The 12,962-nt window shown below is 41.1% G+C and overlaps 4 protein-coding genes across 4 annotated transcripts; 3 read left to right on the forward strand and 1 right to left on the reverse strand.

The window, feature by feature from the left end:
• Positions 1-262: 262 nt before the first annotated feature.
• On the forward strand, positions 263-3,064 carry BCR41DRAFT_423941 (ATP synthase regulation protein NCA2-domain-containing protein). The gene is made up of 2 exons (XM_022030353.1): positions 263-920; positions 1,062-3,064. Exons 1-2 carry the CDS (start codon positions 341-343, stop codon positions 3,005-3,007), a joined length of 2,526 nt encoding a protein of 841 aa, XP_021879082.1. The 5' UTR covers positions 263-340; the 3' UTR covers positions 3,008-3,064.
• An 867-nt stretch (positions 3,065-3,931) lies between these two features.
• Positions 3,932-4,980, reverse strand: BCR41DRAFT_358054 (hypothetical protein). The gene is made up of 2 exons (XM_022024982.1): positions 4,572-4,980; positions 3,932-4,129 (listed from the first exon to the last, which is right to left on the reverse strand). The coding sequence occupies exons 1-2, from the start codon at positions 4,731-4,733 to the stop codon at positions 4,064-4,066; spliced, it is 228 nt and encodes a 75-aa protein (XP_021879083.1). The 5' UTR covers positions 4,734-4,980; the 3' UTR covers positions 3,932-4,063.
• A 294-nt stretch (positions 4,981-5,274) lies between these two features.
• On the forward strand, positions 5,275-5,523 carry BCR41DRAFT_339037 (cysteine-rich protein; the record flags this gene model as incomplete). Its single annotated transcript, XM_022022137.1, has 1 exon — positions 5,275-5,523. One exon carries the CDS (start codon positions 5,275-5,277, stop codon positions 5,521-5,523), a length of 249 nt encoding a protein of 82 aa, XP_021879084.1.
• Positions 5,524-6,683: 1,160 nt separating this feature from the next.
• Positions 6,684-7,119, forward strand: BCR41DRAFT_358057 (hypothetical protein). Its single transcript, XM_022024983.1, has one exon. It carries the CDS (start codon positions 6,750-6,752, stop codon positions 6,996-6,998), a length of 249 nt encoding a protein of 82 aa, XP_021879085.1. The 5' UTR covers positions 6,684-6,749; the 3' UTR covers positions 6,999-7,119.
• Positions 7,120-12,962: the final 5,843 nt, after the last annotated feature.

Below are 12,962 nucleotides of genomic sequence, written 5' to 3' on the forward strand. Positions count from 1 at the left end.
GGACGGTGGATGTTAAGAGAGGCACGCAACTGGCACCCTTAAGGAGCCAAGGAACCGTCATCTCCCCAGATTGGCTTAGCTCGAGGAGTAGAACGATTGAAACTATTACTCAAGAAGCTGGAAGCAGTGAAGGAGGTACATGGGGTGAGCATCCATCGTAAAGCCTTTTGTTAATTTTAAATTTTTAATGTTTGCTTGACTTTAACAGCATTATTTCCATTACATCATTTCATTTTATTCGCACGCTTCGCTTCCGTTCTTTTTTACTCATTCACTTCTCTTCTTGAACCTGTTTGAATCTTCCCTTTTCGCTCGTAATTATTAATCCACCTCATCCATCATGGGGACTTTCATCACTGACAGATTACATCAATTGAACAGTGATCTCATTCAGTTGTTTCACCTCGACCATCAACCACCATTACATTTCCGAGACCGACAAAATGAGTCCGGTCAACGAGCTGACTCTCCCGCAAACAGAGCAGTTAGTCCCCAAAAATCAATAGCTATGGGCAAGGACAAAGATAAGGGCGATAAACGCGGCAGCGATTCAGCAGCAGAATCATCCATCATCACCACAACTGAACAAACAGATCATGAACTTCTCTCAGGATTGCGTGCCTCCATTGACGCTCTTGATCTGCATTCCAATGCCGTTCCTTCTATGGAGCGTGTCTATCACGAAATTGAAAAGGTTGAAAAGTTGGCAAAGTCAACGACAACAACAACATCAATTGATCCATGTAACAATCGCGAAATTTCCAAGTTGGAGCATCTGTTTATTGCAAAGTGCACGATTTCGGTTTATCTCAACTTATTGGATATCATCCTGAACGCGACTCTGCCACTTGCAAACGAAATCCAGTACTGGCAGTCATTGATCGACAGTCGGTCATGGAGACTTTTGTATACTGTTCAAAGTAAGGATTTTAATTTTTTAGAGTGCGTGGGGATAACAATGCGGTGATGACAGCATGACACTTGACTTTATTCCTGACTAGCTTCAATTCAACTAAACCTTTTTATTTTATTTTTACTTTTATTTCCTTCGTCTTGTATAGCGTCACCTTACCGTGTCTTCGACTTTACAAGATCAGTCCTGGTTGCCACACGTGAACATCTCGATTCCTTGATCACAACTGCTCCACACAACGGTCAGTCAGATCAAGATAACCAAAAGAACCAGATCTTACAAATCTTCCGACACTTCCCTACATTCCTCAAATACCATCTCATCTCCCAACCAGTTTCCTTCCCAGTTGCGATCCGTTACGAGATCACAAACCATCGAAGGCAGCTCCAACGGATTCGAGAATATCAAGCTGAATGTTTGGGACTCCTATCGGAACAAGGATTGAACCTAGATCTTGAATTCTTTGAAGATTCAGTCTCAGTCTTATCGTCTCCAGGATCTGGATCGGCATCTGGATCTGAATCTGGGACAGACTCAAGATCAGCAGCAGTAGCTGGAGCGGGACAATCAGCAAAACAACAGCTGCAGGATGAAGGAAGAGGTGGAGAATCAACAGAGCAGGCAGAGATCTTTATTCGAGATCAAACCTCAAAGACCATCTGTCTCATGGAACGTGTCCTCAACAAAGCATATAAGGATATGAAACTCTTGACAGATTCACATCACCATCAACCGCAGCACCAGAGTAGTCATCATCATTCTCATTCTCATCCTCATCATCAGCAGTTAAAGTTACCGTCTGCCAAGAGAGCCACTCGCTCACTCACTATTTTGGGTCAGTTGCAAGGCATCCCTTCCTTGAGCCATAATGACACACTCCAACATCTCAAACAGCTAATTCAAATCGACATTCCTCAGTTTGTGCAACAGACCGAGACCCAAGCACGGCAATTCTATCGCCCCTCCTGGTTGACTAGGATCTGGATTCCAGCACTTGTAGGCTACTTTGGATTGAAATTCGGCCTTCAATATGTCACTGAACATCGTGCAGATCTGGACAGGTGGTTAGAAGAAGCTTGGGATACTGCAAAGAGATTTGTCACGGATTGGGTCTGGGAGCCCACTATGAGGATCATGGCCATCATTCGACACACTGATGAGCAAGGATCTCTACAGATGCTTGGGAACGAAAGTCTGAAATCCGATATTGCTAGCTTGGAGCGCATGGTTCTGGATTTTGGTAAACAAAATTATCATCTAGGTGGTCAAGAACTGGCCAGTTTGTCGCAGGCAGTTCATAATGGCGACATCTCCATGATCATGCGTGCATATGAACAAGAGCTCAAGACACCCTTTAAAGGAGCCATTGTTGGCAATTTAGTCCAGACATTATTGATTCAAGTCCAAAAAACTAAAGTAGATGTGGAGGTTGCGATGGCGGCATTGGACAAATTGCTTAAGGCTAATGAACTCAACTTTGCATTCTTGGCTGTGGGCCCTAGTTTGCTGCTCCTGTGGGCCGTGTCTGCACAGTCAAAAAAGGTTTGGCAGCGAATGGCAGGACGACACATGGGGGTTTTGTCGATTCAGATGAAGAATTCGATGAGACAAGTCGAGAGACTCTTGAACTTGGCCTCAGCTGAGGGTGAAGGACTCGACATCAAGCAGCCTAGGAAGCCACAGAGGAATTTCGATAGCAGTAACGCAGCAGCCGAACGTCGACCCAGCGAAAAGGGGGCGATCAAGAGATCGTCTTCTTCATCCTCTGAGGAGTTTGAGGATCTATCAGTTCTAGGTAATAACAACGTTGGTGGCAGTGCTGACGACTCTACACAGAGCATCACATCCGACAAATTGACGAGGATCCGAACCAAGGAAGGCAAAGTTCCTTACAAGACACAAGGTCTGATTCTTTGTGAGGTACATCTGCTGAGAACCTTCGCGGCGCGCCTAACTCGATCAGAAGGTTTGAGAGATAAAGTTATGGAAGACCTGCGAGAAATTGAAGAGAGCTCGTTGACAGTCCATCAGCGATTAAGGACTGCGCAGCGCATGTACAGAACTTATGGGTTCTTGGGACTTCATCAACAATAAGCCTTGCAATAAAACTAGATAGAAAAAGGAGCAGCAAGGGCGTAGTATTAAATAAATCAATCAATTGCTATATGGACTGCTCCTTTTCTGTGATATTGGCCAATGCTGCTATCATGAGCAGGGTTCATGATAAACAGCGCCAGAGCATATTTGCTATATCTATTACACTCGCTATAGGTGGACCGATGATGGCCATTGATGGCTGATCTGTTCACTCTTGATAACGAAGCATTTTTCTTGGATGTGATTTGTTAGTAAGATCGCACCAACAACCTTGGAAACAACGCACTCGTTGGCTCTAAACACCAATATTCATGACCCTTTCTATTTGATCAAGCTTAAAGACTTACTTTTTTTTTTATGATAGTTATAATTCAGCTATTGAATGAAAGATCCCAAAACGTCTAACATATAGTTATCAGAGCAAAGAACCTTGGAGTGAAATGTAAAGATTTCTGTGGCTGCCATAACGGATCAACAACTCTGAACTCATTCCTTTGTCTGGTCAAAATCTAGCGAGAGATACCATAGAAGGCTGAAGATTCCTTTCGCTCTCACCCAAAAAAAAAAAAAAAAAAAAAAAAAAAAAAAAGAAAAAAAAGAAAAAAGACAGCATCCTCACCAACTATATCCTTTATAGAAAGAATCTAGATCAGTAAATCCGAAGCGCTTTCTCTTCTCTTGAGTTACCTTGGCCCTAGGAAACCATTTCCTTTCAAAGAGCGAGAAAAAAAGGGTAATCTCAATTAGAGGAGCGTCAAATCCAGGCTATGTGTTCTCTTGGACATGATCATTGGGTCCAACACTCAGAGTCCTTGAATAAATATATAAATGCTAAGCCTCTGTATTTCTTTATTTTCATACAAGAGAGGTCCATAAAAAAAAAGAAAAAAAGAAAAAAAAAAAAAAAAAAAAAAAAAAAAAGTTCTATGGTACATAACGGAGACAAGGGAGGGGACTCAAAGAAAGAGAGCTCTGCAACCCCCACAAGTCGATTAGGTTAATATTCCTGATCCATTCGACAAAGAGATCCAAAGGTAAGGTAATGTAGTCAATTTAGAGTTGCTTCTGGAGACGGGCCAAATGATAATTGACAGTGTTGACCTTTTTCACTCTAGCAGGCTATCAAAATCGAGTTCAATGAGGAAAGCAGAATCAATAAAAGCATTAGTGACTACTTCCGACATCTCTTCTCTCCTATTGCCATACTTGATTGACTTCGTGATTCTTTATCCATTGACAAGTATTTATCCTCCAATGTTCTCCCCTGTGTGTTACTATTTTATTTCTTAGCCCAAAATTTATATGACAATTTGTTGATTTACGATTGGTCTATTGACACTGGTGATTATTCAAAGTCCAAGAGAATGTTGATAGCTTCTCTGTTCATAATCCCGTTTTTTTTTTCCAATACTGCTCGATCATGGATTTAAACGCTGGAGGTTTTCATTCCTGAATCCCATTTGAGGGGGATAATGCTGACAGTTTCAGAGATTCCTTCCCACTGAACCAACAGAGCTTTTTTCTTATTTTGGGCTACTATATGTTTGCTAGGTAAACTTACCAAGTTCTTCATACAATCTGCAAGCATCTTGGAGGCCTGCATACATTTGGCATCATCCACTCCTGAGGCAGTCCAGCACTGGATCATAGCACCCATCTCGGCGATACAGGGGCTGGCCTCAACCACTTTACGAGGCTTCGTGCGAAGATACTTCAGTCTCATGATTATTTATTGTTGTTGATCCTGTTTGAAGTTTAGCCCCATGTTGTTGATCGATCAGTTAGAGATCAGTTTGTTTTAACGAAATGAACAAATAAAATAAAAATAAAAATAAATAAATAAAATTCCAGTGTTAGCGCCAAGTTTAGTCTTCGCCATGTGGCCTCCAGAAAAGACGAATATTTGATGTCGATGATTTGTCTGGGCAACATGCCTTTTCGGATGTTTTTAGTTTTTAGTTGGACTAGAGATGAACGGAAGTGGGGGAAAAACAATAACAAGAACTTACCCTTCCTTTGTAAATAATGTGACTGCTGTCTGACCATAGGTAGCACAAAATAAGGTTTTAAACGCGTCTTCATATATCTATATACATTTATATTTATTATTCTTTTTTTCTTCCTTCTTCTTTCTTCTTTCATCTTTCTCTTCCTCTTTCTCTTCTTCCCATTCCTCTTCCTCTTCCTCCTCAACATCATTCAGCAATAATCACTTTTTTACCTCAGATCTATCCCCAACTTTTCCAAAAAAAAAAAAAAAAAACATGCTTTCTCGTAAATCCTTCGTTGTCCTTTTGGCCATGCTTGGTTTCTCGAATGCAGGTCCTCTTGCCTATGGAATCTGCCAAACAGGCTGCAATGCCCTTGTTGTAGCATGCTACGCAGGAGCGGGTTTTACTTTCGGAACAGTTACCGCGGGTGCTGGTCTCCCTGTTGCTATAGCAGCTTGTAATGCAGGGCTTGGAACATGCATGGTCGGCTGTGTTGCTGCTGGACTCACGCCAATCCCCTAGTCTTTCGGCGCAATAAAAAAAAAAAAAGAAATCATGAAATGCGATGAGCGTTTAAATAAGCCTTGGCTTACTATGCGCATCGCTTACCCTCTATTCTACAAAAAAAAAAAAAAAAAAAAAAAAAAGAAACAAAAGCTGTTTTCATTATGGGTTATTTCAAGTGAACGAAAACAATAAAGCTTTTTATTTTTTTGGGGTTGCAAACCTCATAGCTTTGTTAGAAAACCAGTTTGTTTTGCAATTGAAACCTTGTTCGATTCATTCTTCTGAACAGTACTTTTTATCTGTGTGCCCTGAAGGTTGTTTGGGAATGCTGTGGTCGGGTTTGACATGCTCAGTGCATTTCGGTATTACAGTTTATAGACACAGCCGACGAGCTTCAACTTGACCAACGAACAACACGCGAGGCTTTTTTTTTTTTTTTTTTTTTTTTTTTTTTTTTTTGGCTCTGTATATTTTGGAATTAGTATGATTCACTAGGTTCAACTGTGGTATAGTCACAGGCTTCTATAACGACTCTGTAAAAAAAAAAAAAAAAAAAAAAAAAGAATCAACTATTCAATCATACATCTATATGACCTGTAGTATTGTGGTTCATATCCTTTTTATTTTACTTTTTTCGGAGTAATTGAGGACAGGGTGCTTTGATTTCTGGAATCAGAACATTCAGCCACCTTTAAAAATAGTTTTCAATTGGCTCAGAACCATCATTGAAACTGTCGTCTGTCGCAGATTAGAGCTATAGCTGTTGGCGATAGTACTACGCTATCTTATAACAATATGAGGCGACAACATGTCCTTTTTTTATCTTATTTTTTATCAACCATTTTCACCTTTGCCTATAAAAGTCTGGAGAAGTTCGTTATACAACTCTGGCTTTTGCTCCCACAGGAGATGACTCCTTGTCTAGACTGAGAACGAAGATACGCGTGCTGTAGTAGTCGGGTTTAAACTCTCTCAAGAAACACTTTCGCTTCCAGAAAAGACAACTATTTGATATGGATGATTGTATGGGCTCTCTTTTTAGTTGTAGAAATAATTGTGGCTGTTGCCAAAACCGATATCGCACAAAAAATAAGGTTTGATGTGACTTGATGCAATAAAAGGCGCGCCTTTTTTCTTCCTTTTCCTTCCCCTCTTTCTCTTCTTTCTTCTTCATCCTTCTCTTGTCCTTCTCCAGCACCACTCACCACCAGTCTTTACCTCTACTTCCCTCCTCAAAAAACATGCTTTCCCGTAAATCCTTTGTTGTCCTTTTGGCCATGGTTGGTCTCTCAAATGCAGGTCCTCTTGCCTATGGGATTTGCCAATCAGGATGTAATGCTCTTGTGGTAGCATGCTACGCAGGAGCGGGTTTTACTTTCGGAACAGTTACCGCGGGTGCTGGTGTCCCTGCTGCTATAGTAGCTTGTAATGCAGGGCTTGGAACATGCATGGTCGGTTGTATTGCTGCTGGATTCACTCCAACCCCTTAGTCTTCTCGTACAAAGATAAAAGAAAGCATGAAATGCGACGAATGTTTAAGCAAGCCTTGGCCAACTATCCACGTCATATATTCTTTATTCTCTAAAAAAAAAAGAGATAGTCAAGCAGCGCCTCAAAGCTCTATTGCCTTTCCTAAACAATGGTTGTTCTTATTATAGTTGCCATAGTCGATTTCATTTGAAGAAAAAAAAAAATGAAATAAAGCTTCCCGATGTTGTAAATCTCATATTTTTGTTGGTAAATCAGTTTATTTCACAATTGGAGCCCTGCTTGACTCACCGACTTGAACAAAGCTTTTATCAAAGGGTTGTGAAGGCTGTTTGGGAATGTAAAAAACAGCTAGTCATGATACATAATCTTGGTACATTTTGCTATAACAGTTTCCAACACCTTTTTTTCTTTTTTCTTCACCGCTGAACTTGGCCGAGGCGGTGCACTGCTGTGCGAATAGTAATATGGGAATGAGCCAATCATTGAACCTTAATAATAGAGTTTGGGTATAACAGTTTGTTGCTCATGTGATAATAGCATGGCGAAGACGTAAAAATGTTGGTGTAGCCTGCCCACAACAGAGTAAGAGCCTCCGCAGCATAAATTAAACGTAATGGTAATGGGCGACTTGGGATGCTCTTGAAGCCATACAAACATTCTTCAGTGGCTGCACTGGCTCTATATCATCAACCTGAAAAAATATAAAAAAAAGTTTGTAGAATACGGGACCAATGCTGTCATCAGTCCACCAATCTCCTTATAGAAGTCCTCCTCTACCTCTTGATTTAATTAGAGCTCTGAGCCCTGTACAAGTATACAAAAATATTGGTTCTGCATACACACTTTAGGGATGGCATGATTCGCCTGATGGATGTTCCCTCCAGAAACGTATTTACATGGGGTTGGCTTAAGTGCTATTCGGGCATACTGCACTGGAAGCTCTTACATGCTTAATGCCCCTAGGCACATACGGCCGTAACGAAAGTAAAGGGTGACATGATGTTTCAATGAACACGTAATCACAGTCTACATGTATATGAACATATAGTAAACTATAAAAGAGTTGCAGACTTACAATCGTAAGCTCAAATAGAATCATGCGACTTCATCGCAGTTGGCTCTTGCCTTATAGGTAAAAGCAATGAGATTTCGCAAACACTAAACTAAGCACAATACGAGGGAAACTCCTATCTAAACATCCATGATATTTATATTACACTGTGAATGTTGTTGGGAAATTTGGAGCTGACTTAGTAGGAAATGTGGCTCTTGAATGGTTTATGTAGCTGGCCGCTCCCAGCTACAGAGATAGAAAAAATACTTCGAACGAACACAAATAAAACTGTACAGCACACAAAGTCTGGTTGAGAACAGTCAGTATACAAATGGTTCTGTTGACAAAAGAAGGATCTTGTAATGGTCTATCTACGACTGATGATGAGTGTTGGGGAAGTTCTTTACCTAAACAAGAATAACCAGTACCTAAACATCCCTGTTGAACAAAAAGAAGAAACAAAGATCTAGAGTCTCCTGAGCCGCTACACTTTTATAGGTTGGCAGCTAGTCCTCCACGTGACCATAACAACACCAACAATGCCATGCGGTCCGCTTTTTTAATGGCATGTTGAAGGAATGTACATGTACCTTGTTTGGTACAATTACTATTATTATTTTGACAATTGCGCGCTATTGGAAAAAGAGTCCGCTGTGCTTTGATTTCTGAGTTCGGAATATTCAGCCACCAATTTAAAATGTTTTGTCTCTATTGACAGAGCTGCTGTTACCAGAGTTGATGTTGACGTTGATGCAACCCGACCTTATAACGACATGGGGATGATGCATCAATTTTTTTATACGCGTATAAATTTCTTCATTTTATCAAACTCTTTTGCCTCTGCCTAAAAGTCTATAGTTCTGCAGTAGTCTGTAGTTTGTTGTCTTTGCCTTCACATAAGGTGCTCCTTTGCCTAGACTGATATTGAAGATACGTGTAGTAACCAGAGCTATACTTGCACTCTCCCGAGAAATACTTTCGTGTTGACATCTCCCTGCTTCCATGCCCTGCCGATATACAAGCAAAAATGACTGAGAGATCGGTCGTCACAATTGCGTGAATTACTCGGGGTGAGTTGCTTTGATATATATATACTTTATTAGCTTATGTATTCTTCCCGAGAACGAACACGCCAATGAGAGCAGCTCTGGTTTTTTCTTTGAAGGAAGGGGAAAAGTGGAGAGAAACCACATCTTATTCATCCCATGCACCACAGAAAGCCGAGCTTATTGGATGGCTAGTTTTCTAAACAGTGACAGTTTTCACTCAATCACTCAATCACTCAATTAATAAACAACTCTCTGCGAAACTGTATTCAGGCACCATCCAAGACGGTGTATTGGTTTTCATGACGTTTTTTTATTGTTCTTTTCGTCATAGCCGGTGTGTGTGAATGACTCAGCGATCCAATGGTTCAATGATTCATTTTCATTTTCCGATCTGCATTAGCAAAAAGAATGAATGAATAAACTCTGATTGCTCATTGTTCTTCCATCGTAAACAAGATGACGAACTTTGGTCGTACAAATCCGCGACATTGTAATCCGAACAAATTGGCTACTTGACCTAATTGCCTTGTACCCCAAAGGTGCTTGCTATTAAAAAAAAGCCATTTTAGATGCAGTACCGATACTGAAGTCGCTTATTTCTTTAACGGTTTAGTGACTTGACTCTTGATTGTTTCTCTATCTATACACACTACCTTCTGTATAATTGATTTTCAAGCTTCTCTTATTTGCCATATGTTAATCCTCAGGTTCATAATTATTATGGTGGATATCCCTATTATAGTCATCCATTGATCTAGTTCAACTAACTCCTTACAGCCATTGTCAAAAATCAAAAATCAGTAACTTTAACAACTTTAGCGGAGACAAAAAAAAAAAAAAAAAAAAAAAACAAACGCTGAGATTCTGATGCTTCCATTGTAAACATGAACCACAATTGCAAGCGTGACTATGTCATTCCCCAATCATCATCCCTATTCACGAACTCTTTCTCCCTCGGAATAATTATAGGCTTCAACGATATTATGATGTTGTTAACAAATCTCCATGCTCGTTTAATCCGCTCATCGAGAGTGAGAGACTGATGAAGGTTTCACTATCAGCGTTTGTTATTCAATTAAACACTTATAAAGATGGGGATGTTTTCTGTCTGAATGTTTAAGAATGTACATGTACAACGTTTTAATGGAAGTAAAGATGTTGATTTCCCTAGAGAAAAGGAAAAAAAGAAAAAAAGAAAAAAAAAAAGGCATCATTGTTTCCAATCATACCAAATACAGTAGACAAGTGAGAAAAATAGCTGAGACTGTAAGTTTCCAGAAAACGATACTATTCTTTGTCTGCTGCATGATCTTGAAGGACGCACGGATCATTTACATGGAGAAAAGAGGGAATATGCAAGAAAAGAGGCAAGATACAAAAAACACTAACCCGTAAACAATACGAAAACAAAATAAACAAGTCCAATTGATCATTGATTCAATGGCTCATGCCTGGCAAGCAAGATTAAAAAAAAAAAAAAAACAAAAAAACAAAAGCCTGAAATCTTTTTCTCCCATGACTGGTTGTACGATGTCATTGAGAGGCATGTAGGGTTGCATTGAAGCTTATTCTGCTGATCCTTGGAGGTCTGGAGAAAAAAAACAACTGGCATCACATTTTGGGGATGCATGATCCGTCAATGGCCGTAACGGTCAATGCGGGAATACAGCGCTGAATAAACTCGGTGGGACGGACGTGTTGTCCTGAAAACCTAAATTTTTCTTCTTTCACTTTCTCTTCCCATTCTCGACTTTATACTATATAAACTACCCTCATCCCCACGTCCATCTTAGCTGCTACCCTTTCCCTCTTTCCCTCTCTCCCTCCCCCTGCGATTGCATTTGCGCAATTTACCTCTCGGTTACCTCCATCTACAAACGGCTTGACTTTGTTATATCACTTGATCACTTGTCAACCCTTAATTGTATGTTCTATCCAAATAGTGTTTGTGTTTCAGCCTAATTAATACCATATGATATTGCCACTGACATCAAATAATTCATGTTATCTCTCTTAGTAAAAAAAAAAAGTAGAAAGAATGGATCGGTTTGAAGCCTTGGTTACTCGTGGTTCTTTACAATGCCAAGTGGCAATTAAAGTTGCCAGAGCTAATCTGGAGCTTTCTTATCAAGAACGAGACCCCAAAGTGGCCCTGGAACAATGCTTAGATGCTTGCGCTGCTTTATATCGCATACGAAGCCACGAGCGGAAGAAGCTCGCTTCATCTTCGACTCTGGTGGACAAGTGCCTGTGTCAAGACATTTCAAGCGCTTGGCAAGAGCTTGGACAACAGTTTGAGAAAATAAATCGTCAAAGCGAGGCGAAGGCCTGTTTCAGTCAGGTTAAGAAATGGCGCCATCACCAAGGTGGAACCCAGTCTTCTCTACACAGCTCAAGCTCTAGTATTAGTGGCAGCACCATCAATAACGACCACAGCAACAACATTAAAGTAAGAGAGAGCATCGACGACGGAAGAAGCAGCATCACCAATGACAGCGACAGTCACACCATCAGCAGAAGAAGTAGTATCGATAGAAGAAGCAGCGTCAACACTGACACCAGAAGTATTAACGAAAAGAACATCAATAGCATTAACACATACGGCTATGGCGTTGAAAGTAGCCCTATATCTCCTATATCCTCTATATTCTCCATTCCGAGCAGCAGCAAAGACATTGCGGTCCTCAAATCAATCCAGCTCTCGATGTATGATATTCGTTCAGAGATCTTCAATAGCGATGTCCTACCAACGTCTGAAAAATGCAAACTACCAGAAGTAGATGAACGATTGGAGGATGTTCAGCAGCTCGTGCACTGCCTCAGTCTACTACCATCTGCACCTCTTCCAATGAAAAGTCCCCATAAAGAGGAACAGAAATGGTCTATCGCTAGATCCAAGGATAAAGACGAGATGGAACGACTGCAGAGTCTCGCATCAGAGATGATTGCCATGTTCACCAGTGATGGAAATATCAAAGCCGAAGCTACAGTTGCTGAGGTGGTATGCTTGGCTCCGGTTCTCAGTAAGGTCCAGTTCAGGAAGCTGATGATGGCACTTGTGGACGAGATCGATCGGAATCTCCTACTAAAGACGCATCTACTAGAAGGCCTAGCCCAGCTGATGCAAAGTGGTCTTCCCGGACATATTGATTCGGATGATCTCGTCAAGATCTTAAACATGCTCAGTACACGTATACAAGACACTCACATTCAGTCGAGTGAACACCTCTATTCACTGGCTGCTACAGTTTCGAATGTCTTGGATGCCATGGTCAACAACCAAGTCAAAGGCCTCAAGCGTGAACGGCTTCACGAGCCTCTAGCGGCTTACTTGGAAACACTTAGGAGCTGCTCGGATCCACATCTACAATATTATGCAGCCTATGCCTACCAAGCCTTGTTATACATTCCTGACGACGAAACAACTATGCAGGCTATGCTCAGGCGCACAACAGCAGTCCTTCGGGGTGTATTTGGTGTAGTGAGCGCTGTTAAGAGCTTCGATATGAATAGGTTTTTGGATGAGATCGGCAAAATTCAAGAGCAGCTGCCTCCGATATCAAGCGTAGTAAACGCAAGCCTGCGTTTGTATAATGGTTCAGTATCCCTCTCAGAGAGTGGGGAAACATTTATGCAATGTATGAAGGAGGGTCTGAGCTTTAAAAAAAAGACTGCATGGTATCCAGCACTAAGGATGGCCGATGCCTTGCTACAGACAGGTGAGCTCCCCAAATTCAAGATCCTTGTTCGTATGGCGCCGTGTCGATTTGAGCTAGCCTTCCAGTGGGGAATATGTCAGCGACTAGGCCAATATGCCGCTGACACAAAGCGGACCATGGAGTCTCGCCAAGATGCAATTG

This window comes from Lobosporangium transversale, assembly GCF_002105155.1.
Source record: "Lobosporangium transversale strain NRRL 3116 chromosome Unknown BCR41scaffold_32, whole genome shotgun sequence".
NCBI lineage: Eukaryota > Fungi > Mortierellomycota > Mortierellomycetes > Mortierellales > Mortierellaceae > Lobosporangium > Lobosporangium transversale.